This window comes from Ovis canadensis, chromosome 11 (assembly GCF_042477335.2).
Source record: "Ovis canadensis isolate MfBH-ARS-UI-01 breed Bighorn chromosome 11, ARS-UI_OviCan_v2, whole genome shotgun sequence".
In the NCBI taxonomy this organism is placed as follows: domain Eukaryota; kingdom Metazoa; phylum Chordata; class Mammalia; order Artiodactyla; family Bovidae; genus Ovis; species Ovis canadensis.
Window position 1 is genome coordinate 31,629,476 of NC_091255.1, and position 16,419 is coordinate 31,645,894.

General features: G+C 54.7%; 2 protein-coding genes across 3 annotated transcripts; both read left to right on the plus strand.

The window, feature by feature from the left end:
* Nucleotides 1-1,242: 1,242 nt before the first annotated feature.
* Nucleotides 1,243-10,735, plus strand: DPH1 (diphthamide biosynthesis 1). 2 transcript variants are annotated; one of them, XM_069603073.1, is made up of 13 exons: nt 1,243-1,356; nt 3,158-3,310; nt 3,436-3,499; nt 5,111-5,232; nt 5,619-5,776; nt 5,896-6,017; nt 7,642-7,710; nt 8,108-8,264; nt 8,381-8,481; nt 9,175-9,253; nt 9,528-9,668; nt 9,825-9,932; nt 10,647-10,735. In XM_069603073.1, the coding sequence occupies exons 1-12, from the start codon at nt 1,296-1,298 to the stop codon at nt 9,912-9,914; spliced, it is 1,317 nt and encodes a 438-aa protein (XP_069459174.1). In that variant the 5' UTR covers nt 1,243-1,295; the 3' UTR covers nt 9,915-9,932; nt 10,647-10,735. The 2 variants fall into 2 exon arrangements, with proteins under 2 accessions (XP_069459174.1, XP_069459175.1); XM_069603074.1 differs by having other exon boundaries at nt 1,281-1,399.
* OVCA2 (OVCA2 serine hydrolase domain containing) lies at nt 9,945-11,501 on the plus strand. The gene is made up of 2 exons (XM_069542572.2): nt 9,945-10,291; nt 10,647-11,501. The coding sequence occupies exons 1-2, from the start codon at nt 9,979-9,981 to the stop codon at nt 11,144-11,146; spliced, it is 813 nt and encodes a 270-aa protein (XP_069398673.2). The 5' UTR covers nt 9,945-9,978; the 3' UTR covers nt 11,147-11,501.
* The last annotated feature ends 4,918 nt before the right edge of the window (nt 11,502-16,419 follow it).

Below are 16,419 nucleotides of genomic sequence, written 5' to 3' on the forward strand. Positions count from 1 at the left end.
CTTCGTGTCCTGAACGTGGAGGGGATGGACTCAAGTGGACCCCGGAATTGAGATCCTCCACACTGTGGGTCTGGAGAACCTGAAGGATTGATAACGTGCAGGCTGGACTCTCATCACACTGATGGGTTGTTCCTTGGGCCACATTCCTGTCCAAAGGTGTGACCATCCTAAGAGCATTCTTTGGGGGTCTGAGGGGCAGAGCACTGACCCCTTCTGGTCTGCCCCTCGGCTGCTCATTCTCAGCCTGCCCAGCCAGACCTCCTCTCTGGGCAGTCTCCCAGGCAGAGCCTGTCCCTGGCTGCTTGTTTTTCACTTCTCCCTGCACCTTAATTAGGAGTTTCCAAGCAGGGAGGGCCTCCAGGGGAGCCTGAGGCCACAGAGCTGCCTTAAAGGGCCAGCTGTGTTCACACAGAGCAGAGAGGAAGATGGTGCCAGAGGGCTGGGTGGGCAAAACGCCCTGGGGGTGACTGCTCTGTGGGGCAGACCTTGATGAAAGCCAGTCCTGCAGGCAGTCTGCTCTTCCAAAGGTCAAGGCTGTCTCACTGGCCACTTTGCCTTCTCTTTGGGATTCCAGGAGCTTATAGGCCGGCTGCCTAGGCTGGAGGGGCAGCCAAGGCAGGGTAAACGTTGGCCAGAATCCAGAAGGTTTAGGCAGTCGAGTCCTTGGACTTCCCTTTTCTCCCAGGAAGGCATCCTCAGGCTGGAGTCCTTCCCCTGGTAGCAGTTTTTCACAGTGAACCTTCCACACTGTCGGTTCTAGAGGTGTAAGGGCATCCCAGCACTCCGGAAATCGGCCTCAAGACTCGATTTGGCACCGGCTCAGTGGGCGCTGAGTTCTGTCCTGTCGGGACAATGGGATCCTCTGAGGCAGGGAATGCGGCCCCGCCTATAGGTGTCCAAGGCTTATCAGGAGGGGAGATAGAGGAGCTGAAGGAAGACCCGGCGGTGCTTCTATTTACAAGACTGCGCCCCCCCGAACTAGGGCAGGGAGTCTTTAAATAGGAGGGCACTTGTGCAGGAGAGCCAGGTTCAGGCTGCTCGCAAAGGGAGGAGGGGACAGGGTCGCCGGGAGAATGGAACCACAGTGGTCGAGGACCACTAGGGGCTCCCAAGAGTCCCGACCTTCCCGGCTGAGACAAGCGGCCCATTCTGGCCCCGCCCCTATCTTTCTCCTTCACGGTCCCCGCCCCGCAAATCCCCGCCCCTCTCTGGCCGATCGGCGATCTATCGCACTGTCTGCGTTCTCTGCGTTCTTCTAGCGCTGTCTTTTTGGTCCCAACGTGGGTCCGCTGGCGATGGCGGCGCTAGTAGCGGCCGAGGCCGCAGAGTCTTGCAGCCGAAACGGCCCGGGCAGAGGTGGGTGCTAGGACGCTGCGGCCTCCGGACCTCGCATCTCGGGGTAGGGCCCCTGAGTCAGGGACAGGACCAGCCCACTTTAACAGCGGCGATGCCGTTCTCCGCCAGATCCGGAAGGTCTCGTAGTCACTCGCTCAGAGTCACTGTCGCTGGAGTCCAGGGGGACCCTTCTTTCTTATGCGACCTTAGGGCACCATCGGGAGCAACCCCTCCTAGAAGCTTGTAGTCCTCAAGCCAGAAACGCTGCCTCCCTGCCTTGGCAGGTAGACAGACTCATGAAGACTCAAGGATGAGACGGACCCGACGGGGAGGGAAGGAGCCAGGCGTGTTGGACGGGGCATTCCTCGAGTCTGCCTTCAGGGAATGCTTTACGTAGGAGGCACAAGGTTTCATTAACCCGGCACTTATGGAGCGCCCGCTGAATGCCAGGCCTGTGCTAGGTGCAGGGACTAAATTGCAACCTTGCTCTCAGGGATCTCACCGTCTACCGGGGAACACTGAAGTAAACAGAGGGTTACAGCCAAATTGTAAAGAAGGAGGAGCTTACTGGCCTTTGGGACAAATTGAGCTGCTGGGAGTAGCAGCTCCCACAACCCTGCAACCACTAGGGACGTGGGCCTGTCAGAGGAGCTTCTGACAGGGCCGGCCCAGAGACACTGGTGTTCCAAGGCCTTTGAAACAACTGAACAAGTACCATAGCAGTGGTTACATGCAGATCAGGACTTAGGGTCCGAGCCTGCCATTCTGCTTCTCCACTGCGCCATCACCATCATCACCCCTGTGTCTGCTGCTGCCCCAAACGGGTGCCCACACACAGAGGCTGAAGTGTCAGTCTAGCAGGATCTCTGGTAGAAGTTCTGGCAAATAGTACCAGCTCAGTAAATATTCTCTGAATGAGTCCATTTCTCACCTTTTCACACTCTTGAACTGTCTGGTGCCTAAAGAGATGCCCAGGTTGGGGTAAACTGAATTATGGGGAGTTGGATGTTGAGTAAGGGGCTACAGCCTTCCTAAAGGACTACAGTGTTTCTTCTCCTTTAATCTTGGGGGTGGGGGGGTTGTAATTATTTGTGTCCCTACATTTCGCCCTCTGGACTACAAGCCCTTAAAGGGCAAGATCACTTTTCTGTCCTCACCTGTTTGCCCACAGTCCTGACTAGAGTGTATTCTTTCCAGCCTTCCAGGAGTGGGAAGTGGGGGAGAATGATGGAACTAGGGAACTTAAGTTGGTTAAATGTATGGTGCTTACCTTTTGAATGAGGAGAGGGAAAAAGCAAGAATTAACCAGTGTCGACATAGTCAATGGGACTCGAGTAAGGAAGGAAGTCTTTTAAATTAGGACTTATAACAGTTTGTTTATAGATCTCATATCTAGGATCTCAGAACTTCAAGGCTTTCTCAGGGGCTGGGAGCAGAGGGACATTTTCCTAGACTGATTGGGCTGGCTGGGCTCTCGGGTTTTCCTCAGGATTGTTCTCAATCAAGGAACAGTTGTGTGGATATTTTTCCCATTTGCCTCTCAGTTGTGTCCCCTGGTGCCAGCTGTACGCTCAGGGTGAGCCACACATTCAAGTCCTTGATTCCCAATAATCTCATAACATGGAAATTAGTTACACAGATTTCCTCCTAGCTTAATGGGTTGTCTCTCCAGCTTCAGGATGAACTCAGTGGGGAAGAAGGCTGGGCCAATCCTCTTGGCTTCTGGGATCTGGGCCTTAAAGTTGGGTGGCATTAACAGCTCCATCAGGTCTGGCTGTGATTTAGGCCAGGCACCAACTCAGGCCTCTCACATTTATCCTAGGTCGAGCCCCTCGGGGCCGCTTGGCCAATCAGATCCCAGCTGAGATCCTGAACAATCCCCAGCTGCAGGCGGCCATCCAAGTCCTGCCTTCCAACTATAACTTTGAGATTCCCAAGACCATCTGGAGGATCCAACAGGCCCAGGCCAAGAAGGGTGAGCCCTGCAAGCTCTGAGCTGGAGTATGGGTGGAGAGGTTGACCCAGCCGGAGGGTGGGGGGAGGTTCCCATCCCAGCCTTTTCCCAGCCCTGTGCTCTCCTGTCTCTGCTCTGTCTTGCAGTGGCCTTACAAATGCCCGAAGGCCTCCTCCTCTTCGCCTGTACCATTGTGGATATCTTGGAAAGGTGAGCCTTGGGGCACTGAGGAAGCTGAACCGAGACCTTCCCCGTGTCCATTATAGCTCTGGCCATCAGCTAGTTGAGCTAGTGTCTGCCTGGCAGGGCTCAGACGGGATTGCTCAGTCCAGTCCTGCAGCTGGCACCTCTGCCTTACTGTGTTCCTTCCCACAACCATGCACACACCAAGGGAAAAACCCCAATCTAAACTCCTAGCCTGCTACAATACCTCGTCTCTGTAAATCTCCCCTTCCCTAAAAAAAAAAAAATTGGGAGGGAGAAATGAGTCAATTTCATTATCTTCAAAGCTGGGCCCAGAGCAGTTGGTGGGGCCTGAGGAAGAAGCTGAGAGCCCCTAGAGTTGACCCTAAATGGGCTGTGTGGTCAGCATGGGGTCTGGCTATGGGGGGAGACTTTTTCTCTGGCACATTTGGAGGAGCGGGGCGAGGGGGGCTTGGCAGCAGGAGAAGTGCCTAGGAGATGGTATTCAATTCCTCCACCTCCCTCATCTAAGTTTCAGTACAATGAGCCATCCTCAGGAGGGGGGTGAGCGCTCAGCCATCTGGAACCAGCACGGGAACAGGGAAGGCGAAAGAAGAAAGGGGAGGTCATCTCGTGATGGGAACCTCCCACTTCCCTGCTGCTGCCCTCCCCTCACCCTGCTTCGCATCCCGCAGCCACAGACTCACTTCCCTGCTCCCACCCTCTTGCCCCTTGGGGATGCTCTCTGGGGCTTGGGCCAATTTGCATACATTTTAATCTATAAAAAATTAAGTGCTCCGGCTGACTCAGACGACTGGGCTGCATTCTAAGGAGCTGAATAATCTGCTTCTGTGCACAGCCTGGCAGCAGCTCAGCATTCCCCACCACACCCCCAGGAGAACAGGGAGACCCCCCCAACCTCCCGTCCCTGAGCCGGACTGCATGCCCCAGGGGTGGGTCTCAGGGAAGAGCTGGGCCTCTGGCCCCATTCCTGTGGTGAGTTTAGGGGCTGTGGGGTCTTCCTTACCCACCCCCATCCTCCAGTGATTCAGGCCTGGCAGCAGATCCCATGGCAGTGCGCTGGCCATAGCCCACTCTTCCTGACGCATGAGGCATGTGGGTGGCGCCATGTGCTGTGGGGGAGCTGTTCATGGGTTCCCCCATCCTGGCACAGAGGGCCTTGACTAAGGGTGGGGAGGCAGCAGGGGTTCTGGGCGACTGGGAGGTTATGTGCATCCACTACGCGTCACGGTGCCAGGGCGTGGAAACGGGTGTCTTTGCCTGTATGTGCGTGCACCTGGCTCTGGGTGGCATGAGTCAGGGCAGCGGAGGTCTGTGGATGACCCGTACGCATGCCAGGCTGAGGCCTGGGGGGTCCTTCTTGCAGTCGGAGTCCGGGCAGAGGAACCAGGGTGCTGCAGAGTCCATCCGCATACAGCTAGAGTTCCAGGAGCTGCTGCCAGACCTGGGGGAGGTAGCAGCTGGGCCCCTCCTACTCTGTTGGCAGAAGTGGCAGTTGCCAACCCAAGGGATTGGGAGAGGCAGGGAGAGCAGAGCTGGGCCCTGAGATAAGCCACATTCGGGTCTCTCTGCCACCTCACTCCTTGTGTCATTGTCCCATCGTTTCCACCCCCACAGGTTCACAGAGGCCGAAGTGATGGTGATGGGCGACGTGACCTACGGGGCTTGCTGTGTGGACGACTTCACTTCGAGAGCCCTGGGGGCTGACTTCCTGGTGCACTATGGCCACAGCTGCCTGGGTACAGGCCGCCAGGACACCCAGACCTGGCAGGGAGGCGGAAGCGCCCGCTCATCTCCATTGCAGTGCCTGGTGCTGCTTGCACGCCTGGGGTCCCTCCTGGCGTCTGGGATGGCCCTGGCCTTCCTGCTCCATGGGTGGAGCTTGCCTTTGGACTTGGTTGCCTTGGAAACCATGCTGCTGTCCCAGTTGTGGGTGTTTGAAAGGCTGTTGGTGGTAGAGCAGGCTGGACCCCCCAGTTGAGTGGCAGAGATGGAGCTTCTGAAAGACCCGTGACACCACCCTCGCCACCTCCCTGAACTCCCTGACTGTCCTCAGGCTGAAGCTGCTTGTCCTCTGCCCCTCTTGCCTTCCAAAACAGTCTCCTGAATTCTTCTCTCCTCCCAGTTCCCATGGACACCTCGGCCCAAGACTTCCGGGTGCTGTATGTCTTTGTGGACATCCGGATAGACACTGCCCACCTCCTGGACTCTATCCGCCTCACCTTTCCCCCAGCCAGCGCCCTTGCGCTGGTCAGCACCATTCAGTTCGTGTCAACCTTGCAGGTGAGTGAGCTGGTCTCCGGGCTCTTCCTGGGTCCCCACGTCAGGTGCTGCAGACTGGTCCTCTGGGCCTGGCTCTCCCTCCCCGTCCACTTGCTCCTCTTCCCTCATTCTTCCTACAGGCAGCTGCCCAAGAGCTGAAAGCTGAGTATCGTATGAGTGTCCCACAGTGCAAGCCCCTGTCCCCTGGGGAGATTCTGGGCTGCACGTCCCCCTGCCTACCCAAGGAGGTGGAGGCTGTGGTGTAAGTGGAAAATGGGGGGCCAGTCATAGACACATAGGAAAAGTTCCCTAGGTTCCTCTGGACACTGAGGTTCATCGTCCAGGAAAGGAAACTGAGTCTCAGATTCCTTAGCCATTCGCTCAAGGTCACTCTGCAAGATGGGGACCAAAGAGGGTTTCAGGTTCCCCAGCTCCCTCTCCAGTGCTCTGGCCAACATCCAGAAGACTATCCCCAGGGTGGGGCAGGAATGAGGGCCTGAGGGGGGCGGTGGACAAGGGTGGGGCTCAAAATGGTGCGCATATAATTGGAGAAGATGGATGGGCACGCCCAGGCTGCAGCCCCATTAATTTAGCATTTGGACAGCTAACAAGCAGGAGCAGCGTGTCTCCTGCTGCCTAATTATTTTAGGTAATAGAAATGCTTAATGTTGTGTGAATGCAGCCAGCCTCGGAGCCGACAGCTCCCCCCCGCTAAGACTGAGGAGGGGAGCCCCATTCTCAGCTAATGGCAGGGAGGGGGGGCATTCCCCTGACTCAGCCCCACTTCTGGGGCTGCTGATGCTGTTCCTACAAGCTTTGCAGAACCCACATAGGACACCCTTGCCCCCAGAGAGGCCCACATCAGGGCCTTCCCTTTTTCTGGCAGCCCTGCTCCCCGATGGGCATTCCCTCTTGCCTGAGCATACATAACTCTGAGCTCATACATGACTGCCCCTAGGGGCTTCGGGTGTCTGTTGGAGGGAGGAACACCCCGAGTGTGTGTTGGCCATTCATCACAATTTGGTATGGTCTCCCAAGAGAGAAGGAGCTGCCACGTGGACTGTCTTCCATGCTGTGGCCTCTCTTCCATGCTGTGGCCTCTCCATGATCTGGGAAGGTACAGTTAAGGACAGCATCTCCTAGCCCTGCTTGATACAGCCTGGTGTTTAAGCCTAAAATCAAGTCCCAGGTATACTGCTTAAAAGAGCTGTGTGACTTTGGGAAAGTTTCTTAACATCTCTGAACCTCACTTGTATCTTTTTTGAAATGGGGATTCAAGTTTCTCAACATTGAAATGGGTAGCTTGGAGGATTACCTGTTAGGACTGAGTGAAGTCATACATGTCAGGTGTTTAGCCCAGGCCTGGTACACGGAAGGCGTAAGCCCAGTAAACCGTGGCTCTTATTACAGTTCAGTAACTGGACCCAAGAGCTAGTTTGAGCAGAGAGTAGTCAAACTATATATACACCCTGAAAGCTCATTTATGGCCCAGATGACACCCTGGACACTACTTCCCACATCCGTACTGAGCTAGGTGAGGGACAATCTCTCCTCCCACCTCCACGTTAGTCTCTCTAGAGCCTTCCCATGACCCTGGCTGGCTCTTTCCTCTTCCCCTAGAAGGTTCAGGTGGGGATAGGGGCAGTTCTCAGACTCTGCATTACATAACTAGAGGGGCCTTAATGGTCCTCCAGTTCAAACTCCTATTTTACACGTGAGACAGCCAGGGCCTGGGGGGTGGGAGGAGGGGTTTTAAAGGATGGCTTGTCCCAGTTCATACACACCGCAGTGTAGCCAGCCAAGAACTCAGTCCTCTGGACCTCCAAGCCGGTGCCTGCTTCTGGTGCCCCATCCCACCCTCATGGCCCCCTTTCTCCCCGCTGCAGGTATCTTGGAGATGGCCGCTTCCACCTGGAGTCTGTCATGATCGCCAACCCCAACATCTCCGCTTACCGGTATCGGCTAGACTAGGCTGACCAGCTGGGAAGGGGGTGGAGTCCCCTGCCCCTGAGACCCTCAGTCAGCCCCAAACTTCCTCACCGCAGGACCACTTAACAGTCCCCAGCCCTGAGGATCTGAGGTTCTGAATCTGGGTCCCAGACGTAGGGTTGCTGCTACACAGCACCTCCGCATCCACTGGATCCACACCGAGATCCTAGAACCCTCTCTCACTCGTGCCTGCTCCAGCTGTGGAACTGATCTTCCCAGTAGCAGTCTCTGCTCTTGCCTTTTCCTAATTGCCTGCATGGAGCCTGAAGGTTCCAAAGACCAAGGGGCTGCATGAGGGAGCTGTGTATACGGCGCAAGTTCTGTGAGTGGCTGTCCCAGTGACCCTGACAGCTTCTTTTCCAGATATGACCCTTACAGCAAGGTCCTGTCCAGAGAGCACTATGACCACCAGCGCATGCAGGCCAACCGCCAGGAAGCCATAGCCACTGCCCGCTCAGCTAAATCCTGGGGTCTCATCCTGGGCACTTTGGGCCGCCAAGGCAGTCCCAAGATCCTGGAGGTCAGAGGGGCTCTGGGAAAGGGGACTAGCTGGGAACCCAGCTGAGAAAATCAGGAGGCCAAGGGATTTACTTTGGCCGCTTGATCACCCCAGCTCTGCCTCCCTCTCCCAAACAGCACCTGGAATCTCGGCTCCAAGCCTTGGGACTTCCCTTCGTGAGGCTGCTGCTCTCTGAGATCTTCCCCAGCAAGCTCAGCCTCCTTCCTGAGGTGGATGTGTACGTTTCCCCACCTTAATCTATCTAGCGATGATTGGCTAAGGAAGCGTAGAATCTGGGTTCTGCCCATTACCTATTGCAGGCTGGAGTCAGTGCTTCCATGACCATGAAATTTTAATGTTTAGAGGGCACTCATCTCGCAGGGGCTACTTTTGGCTGTGGGTCAACCCAACTTTGTCTGGCTTGGGGGCTCACAGGCAATGGCTACATCATAGTTGTTCTGTGTGAGATGAGTTTGAGGGGTGGTTGGCAACTGCATTGGACCAGGCGTTAAATTTTATCCTGGGGTCTGATGGCAAACATGCTGCCCAAGCCCTCTCTTCAGAAAGTTCATAGTCAGGGACTTCCTGGCCGTCCAGTGGTTTGAGACTTCACTTTCCAGTGCTGGGGGAGGGGGGGGGGGGCTGCAGGTTTCAATTCCCTCGTGGGGGAGCTAAGATCCCACATAAGATATGCAATATTGTAACAAATTCAATAAAAACCTTAAAAAAGCTCACAGTGGGGGAAACAAGAGAACAATGCTATTCTAAACAGCAGTGGGTGAGAGTCTTTACTTTCGAATTAATAGTAAGCTCCATTGAGTGTGTTGGGGACACAGTCATGTTCTTCAGCATGCTGCCAGGAACAGGAAGGCTACCCAACCCCACTCCCACCCCCTGCCCCTTGGATCTGACCTGATTTCCCTTCTTATAGGTGGGTGCAGGTGGCATGTCCACGCCTGTCCATCGACTGGGGTACAGCCTTCCCCAAGCCGCTGCTCACGCCCTATGAGGTAACACTAGGTTCTGAAAATCCCTGGGGGAGAACGGACTTTACCCTTAGTTCTGTCCTGGAAGGAGTCCTCAGTGGAGCAGCACTTAAGGTACAGCGGAGGCACTTCCTAGCTGTGTGGCCTTGCGCAAGTCCCTTCCTGCTCTCTGAGCCTCACATTTCCTTTCTATGCTATGGGTATAATAGGACCTTCGTAGGTCATTGTGAGGACCGAATTAAATAATCCTGCGTAGAAAAATGTTGGCAAATGTTACTGCCCAGATTTTCTCCCCCAGGCGGCGGTGGCCTTGAGGGACATTTCCTGGCAGCAGCCCTACCCTATGGACTTCTACGCCAGCAGCTCCTTAGGGCCGTGGACGGTGAACCACGGGCGGGATCGGCTGCTCCAGGTCCCAGGCCGGCCGGGCCTAGGGAAGGTAGGAAGAGACTCCAAGGAAGACCGAGGTGTCTGGGCGCGGCCGCCCAGGCGGCGCGAGCCGAGGCCGCCCCCCTGCGGCCGCTAAGGGAAATGCACGACAACAGGGTGGGGAACGTCGCAGAAGCGGGACCGTGACCAAAGTCTGCCACCCCAGGTTCAGGGGGGGCCCGCGCGCCCCTCTCCAGCCGCGGCTTGCGAGGCTTGCAGCTGCAGAGGCGAGGAGGTGTCGGCGATCGCTCCCTGAGACGCTCCTGGTTCCCAGGTATCCGCCCTACCTCTGGATCTGCAGCACCCGCTTCCGTGTTGTCATGGCAACGTCCGCTTGCTCTGTGGCCCGCCTCCAGGGTGGTGGCTGTATTGGGTCCCCCACTTCGCGTTCAACTTCCGCTCGGGGAAAGGCTGCTTCCGGTTCCTCTGGCGCGCAGGCGCCATGCATGATGGCTGCGCAGCCGCTTCTGCGGATTTTGTGTCTGGCGGGTTTTCGGCAGAGCGAGCGGGGCTTCCGTGAGAAGACCGGAGCGCTGCGGAAGGCGCTGCGGGGCCGCGCAGAGCTCGTTTGCCTCAGCGGCCCGCACCCGGTCGTGGACGTAGCGGGGTCGGAGGGCGCCAGGCCAGACTCTGGTGAGAGGAGCCCTGCCCGGAAATGCGCCCAGAGTCTTCTGTCTTGCCTAGTCCGCGTAACACCTGCCTGCACACAGCCACCCTGTCCCTCCCCACATTCCTGTCATCCTCCCACTTCATTCTGCCCATACACGCCATCTCTGCCAACCTAGCCCCTTGCTCAAATTCCTGCCTGGCTCTCCCAGGCTTCTACCCATCTCCTCTTCAGGTCAGTCTGTTCCGCCTCATTTTCCCCAGACTTTCTACTCTGCTTCAACCACCTGTTTCCCTCATTCCCAAACCCTCCCTCACTCCCTTTCTTTCCCCCTGGATTTCCCCTTGCCTTAACTCTGTACTCTCCCCTTCATCGCTGTAGGACCCTGCCCTCCGGAGGAGCAGCCTCGAGGTTGGTGGTTTTCCGAACAGGAAGCAGACGTTTTCTTGGCCCTGGAAGAACCCACGGCGTGCAGAGGTCTGGAGGAAGCTCTGGGAACGGTGGCACAGGCACTGAACAAGCTGGGGCCTTTCGATGGGATCCTTGGTTTCAGCCAGGGGGCCGCGCTAGCAGCTCTTGTGTGTGCCCTTGGCCAAGGCGGTGATCCCCGCTTCCCTTTGCCCCGGTTTGTCATACTTGTATCTGGTTTCTGCCCGCGGGGCCTTGGCCTCATGGAACCCATCATGCAGGGCCCCTTGTCACTGCCTTCCCTCCATGTTTTTGGGGACACTGACGGCGTCATCCCCTCTCAGGAGAGTATGCAGCTATGTAGCCGATTCGATGGAGCCGTCACCCTTACCCACTCTGGTGGCCACTTCATTCCAGCAGCCGCACCCCAGCGCCAGGCCTACCTCAAGTTCTTGGACCAGTTTGCAAACTGAAAGCTCTGTAAAGGCCTTTGCCTTTGCATCCCCTTTCCACTCCACCACCACCCGCCACCCACCCGCGCCCCGAACCATAACCTTGATGCAACCTTTGTAATCCCTGCGTTTATTTTTCTACCTAGAAATCTCCCCTGCTATTTAGGGCACCTCACCATCTCCAATTAAGAGACAAATATCAGTACTTAAGACTCAAATCATATAAGCCTAGCTCTGCACTCCAAGAAAAAAAGCGAGGCAGGATTAGGAGGCCTCAGTGGACTTTGACCTTGGCATCCTGAATGAGGGGGGGGTGACAGGAAAAGCTGAGACCGGCAGCACTGACTACCACACAATAAAGTGATTTGGATTTTGAGCATCTTTTTCCTGGAAAAGATAGACAGGAAAACTTGTTTTATCTTTTTTAGAAAGTGGATTCCTGGCCATCAGCACAGCCTCCAGGGCAGCAGCAAGCAGGGAGGTGTTTGTAGTTGCGAACCCCTAAGACAAGCTCATGCATATGTGCACATAGACACATTTTTGGTGGAAGTCTTAAGTCCCAAGCTAAAGGAAAGGACTCCTCCCTGAAGGAGGGAAGAGTTTACATCTGAGAAGTTTAGGGAAGAGACCAGTTGGCAAAGCTCTGCCTGGGCCATACTGGGTTTTAGCTCCTTGGATCCTGATCCCTGAGAGTTGTGTGTGGGCCTGTCAGAACCAGGTTCATGTATTTGTTTTCTCCACTGTAGCTGTCAGCTTCTCTGAACCGTGAGTTTGAAGGATGGGATGGTACTAGACCTAGCTGGAAACAAAGCACAGAGGTAACCTTTTCCAAACTTAACCCTGTTTGCAGAGTTGGAGATGGATGCTACTCTGTAGTGGTCACAGCCAAGGCCTAAGCAGCCCATCTCGTCTGAAAATGCTGTTAGTTATTCTTATGAAAGTGGCTCAGTCATGTCCGACTCTTTGCGACCCCATGGACTGTCCATGGAATTCTCCAGGCCACAATACTGGAGTGGGTAGCCTTTCCTTCTCCAGGGGATCTTCCCGACCCAGGAATCAAACTGGGGTCTCCTGCACTGCAGGCGGATTCTTTACCAGCTGAGCTATCTATTCTTAGGCACTCTAAAGACTGCTCGCTTTAGCTATTCCCTCCAGTTCCAGTGCCTTCTTCCCCAGGCTGCCCTGCCTCTGCAGATTCACCAGTTTGTTCCTTTTCTGGAAGATTGCAACATACCCTATCTGGCCTGCAAGCATGGCTGTCCCAAGTAGTTAGTAACTGAGCAGGAATTGGGGTTAGGGAACTGTAGCATAAATGCCCTAGCCCATCCTGAGGCCGCCAGACTAAGAGCCTTAAATCATCTGAGATCCTGAGTTCTTCACTATGATAGCAGCTTTCTGAGACTTACAAGGGCTCCCTGGGTACACTAGTGTTAAAGAACCTGCCTGCCAACGCAGGAGATGGTAAAAGACGCTGGCTCGATCCCTGTGTCAGGAAGATTCCCCTGGAGGAGAGCATGGCAACCCACTCCAGTATCTTTGCTTGGAGAATCCTATGGACAGAGGAGCCTGGTGGGCTACAGTCCATAGGGTTGCAGAGAGTCAGACACGACTGAAGCGACTTGGTAGGCACCATACAATATTAAAAAAAAAAAAAGTAAATGCCTAGGCAGAAAGTGGGGGTGGGAAGAAAGTTCTTTGCTACAGTCTGATACTGCCTTGCTCTTGGTGTTTTAAAGGGACCCCTTCCTTGGCAAAAGGAAGAAACTGAAATGCTCTGAATTATTCCTACAGACCTGTGGGATTTGGCCCATAGAATTTTAGGGGAAAAATTGGGTTTGTGATAGTTAAAATTTTAGGATTGTCACACAAAAATTCAGATTCCTTTCTTTGGAAATAAGCAGTGAGTAAGTCTGCAGTTAAGGGCTCACAAGCCCTCCTGGCAATCACAGGCTTCCCTCTTTAGCAAGGCCTCAAGAGGTGAAAATGATGTCTTGCATACCATAGTTGCTGCTACTTGGAATTATTGGGTGGAGTAAATGAGAGAGGGAAAGACATTTGGGGAGTGAATATTAAGGCAGTGTTTAAGGCTGGAAGGGTGAAATTGAAGACCAGAGAGGATCTGGTGAAGCAGAAGTGAAAAAGGTAGAAATTCCCCTGAGGATCAAAATGTGTGATGGGCTTCCCTGGCAGCTCAGATAGTAAAGAATCTGCTTGCAGTGTGGGACACTGCTTGCACTGTGGGTTCAATCCCTGGGTTGGGAAGATCCCCTGGAGGAGGGGATGGCAACCCACTCGAGTATTCGCGCCTGGAAAATCCCCATGGGCAGAGGAGCTTGGGCTACAGTCCACAGGGTTGCAAAGAGTCAGAAAACTAAGCACAGCATAGAAGGAAACATGATATGGTCTACGTGTTCCCAACAAGTGTGATACGTCATCTCCCATCGTGCCCTCCAGGAACAATGGGGAATCTTAGGAGGTTATTCCCCTCCACACAGCTTCTATGGACCATTTGCATCAGGATCATGTTAAACCTTGGGTTCCTGGGACCAACTCCAGACCTAGTGAGCTAATCACTAGGACCCAGGAATCTGCATTTTGACAAACCATCCTGGTCACTGTCATGCAATGAAATGCTGGGAAACCACTGTCTCTATAGAGTGTAAGTGTCTGGTGAGTGAGTGAGTGAATGAGTGAAGTTGCTCAGTTGTGTCAGACTCTGCGACCCCGTGGATTGTAGCCCACCAGGCTCTTCCGTCCGTGGGATTCTCCAGGCAAGAATACTGGAGTGGGTTGCCATTTCCTTCTCCAGGGGGTCTTCCCAACCCAGGGATCGAACCCAGGTCTCCCGCATTGCAGGCAGATGCTTTAACCTCTGAGCCACCAGGGAAGCCCAAGTCTCTGATAAATATGTGTAATTTGAAAAAACAGAACAGTGATTCTCAGGCACTCCACTAGGAAGAGGTGTTGAAACAAGCTCTCTGGCTAAGAAACATTGATCTAACATTTTCAACTAAGGATAATGAGGTCCTGAAGACAGGAAGAGGAATATCATCTATTGAGTGCTAACTATGCAAGGCCTTGTGCTAAGCAGAAGGTTCAGTTACCTAATTTAATTCCATAGCTTCATAAGGTAGATGCTAACCTAGTTTTACAACTGAGACAAGAGGCACTGAGAGGCTAACTTCCCCAGAGTTGGATTCAGATCCAAGAACTGCCGTTCTTGACTTTGACTAGTCATTTTCTTCTCTGCTGCTGCACAGAAGATGAGCAGAGAGGCCACTACTCACTACTGGACAGCATGTCCTGCAAGGGCCTCACCTTCCTAATCCATAAAGTAGGTTGTGGGTGCGGTGCCCTGAATGATTTTCAAGATACTCAGATCCTAACTACAGTCAGTCCTCTGGTTTTTCCCCCTCCTCTGGCCACTTGCAGATGGGTTCAAACTGCAAAAGACTTCATCTCTTCTTTCCAAATCATCCCTGCCATTTATCTTTTCTACCTGTCACTCAACCTTAGTTCCTAAAGCTCTTGGGAGAGAGAGTCCCTAAGCAGAGAACCCTCAACAGCCTCAGTCTTAGAGCTTCTGCTCAGAGAAATGTGTCCCCCCACTCCCCTGTTCATTCTCAGTGCCCAGAGCTGGGGTCTCCCCAGCACCACCACCTCCTTACAAGGACATAGTAGCCTAAGAGAATACTTCAGATCAAAATAGCTATCTGCAGTTTTCAAAGGTTTTTACTTACATGATCTAATTTGGTCCTCACAACAGGCCTGCCAGAAAGGAGGGATTATCTCATTTTACAGAAGGCTCGGAAACAACATGGCCCCTTAACAGCCAGTTGGTGACGCCAGGGGGGACCTCCTGCCTCCCTGTGCTCTCTTGGCAGGTGCACACAGTCTGCCCACCGATGTGCACTGGATGCCAGAATCAGGTGCATTTTCATCTAAGCCTTCAGTGTCCTTGGGTGGGAGACAGACAGTGTGGGTGTTGATTAGCTGTGAAACCAGCACCAACTGTGTTAGAAACAGTTTAGAAAAGGGGAAATGGAGAGGTCAAGAAAAATTGCATCAATGGGTGTCAGGGCTGGGTTGCATTAATCATCCCAGCACTGTCCCTCGGTGGTCCTGCACCCAGTATTCCAACAGTCAACCCTGAAGTGGGTGATGGTGGTGGCGGCAAGTGACAGGCAGAATGTTTTTGAAGAGGTCATTGCTTACACTTCACTAGCCCAAGAGGACTAAAGCTCCTCTGGTATTTACTCCCCCTCTTTATGGCTAATTTGAGACAGTCTAAATTGGAATCCAGCACCTAGAGATAGAGTGAGGTGAGCATGCACACAGCCGTTTAGGGACGGGGTTAACTTTACAAGCTTTACGCTTCCTGAGGGTCGGGGATCCTTCTTATCCTTCAAGATTCGGAGGGAAAGAGAGAAGGAGGGAAGGCTGTGACTCCATCAGGCAATGGGTTCAAGGTTTACCCTTTGCCCTCTGCCTACTCAGCTAGGGGTTCCTGGAAGAATGAGGTCGTGGCGCATTTCGAAAACCTTTCCTCCGTCAAGCCCGTTCAGTTCCCAGGATGCAAACATTTTCTCAGGTGCCTGCAGCCTCCCTCCCTCCCTCCCTCCAAGGAGGTAAAAAGAACCCAAATCCCAGAACTCCCCATTCTCTCACGATCCCTTGGCTGCAGTACCTCGGCTAGGAGGACAGGATGGTCACTGAGGGGGACAGTCAGACATATTCCGCAGAGCATACTCCGCTTCCTTCTCTGCCTCGTTGGATGCCCGGCTCCGGAGTAGCCCGCCTCCCTGTGCGGCACCTCCCGCCACCCCCGCAGACACATGGGCTCTCGACTCGCCGCCTCCGCTTCCTCCTGTTCTGAGTCTCCCCCATCCCGCCGGGCGGTGCGCTGCGGGGCGCGGCGCGTGGGCGTGCTGCGGGGCGACCATGGCTGTAGACTGTTACCTCCGGTTCCCACAGTAACAATCGAAAGCCACGGTTGCCCTGGAGACGCGGGGGCGGGGCGCGCGCTGCTGACGGCACCACGGCAGCTCGGGTTGGGCTGACGTCAGGACCGCGGGGTGGGGGGACGGTGGGGGACGGCGGCGGTGCGGGCGGGGGCCGGTGCTCGCTGCAGGGACGGGGCTCTGGGCTCTTGGCTCTGCGAAGTGCGTGTGGGCCGGCAGCCCCTCAGTAGCCCCTGGGGACCGGTGACGGGACGGCCCAATGGCGGTGCCCGCGCTGGATCAGCACCGCGGACAGCGGCGGCGCGGGCAGCGAGCGTGGGGCTGAGGGATCTT

Bases quoted from the DNA above. Each gene is read 5' to 3' on its own strand.
- DPH1 (XM_069603073.1), top strand. From the start codon at position 1,296: ATGGCGGCGCTAGTAGCGGCCGAGGCCGCAGAGTCTTGCAGCCGAAAC. The intron at 1,357-3,157 runs GTGGGTGCTAGG...CATTTATCCTAG, and splicing joins CCGAAACGGCCCGGGCAGAG to GTCGAGCCCCTCGGGGCCGC. The intron at 6,018-7,641 runs GTAAGTGGAAAA...TCCCCGCTGCAG, and splicing joins AAGGAGGTGGAGGCTGTGGT to GTATCTTGGAGATGGCCGCT.
- OVCA2 (XM_069542572.2), top strand. From the start codon at position 9,979: ATGGCAACGTCCGCTTGCTCTGTGGCCCGCCTCCAGGGTGGTGGCTGT. The intron at 10,292-10,646 runs GTGAGAGGAGCC...TCATCGCTGTAG, and splicing joins GGGCGCCAGGCCAGACTCTG to GACCCTGCCCTCCGGAGGAG.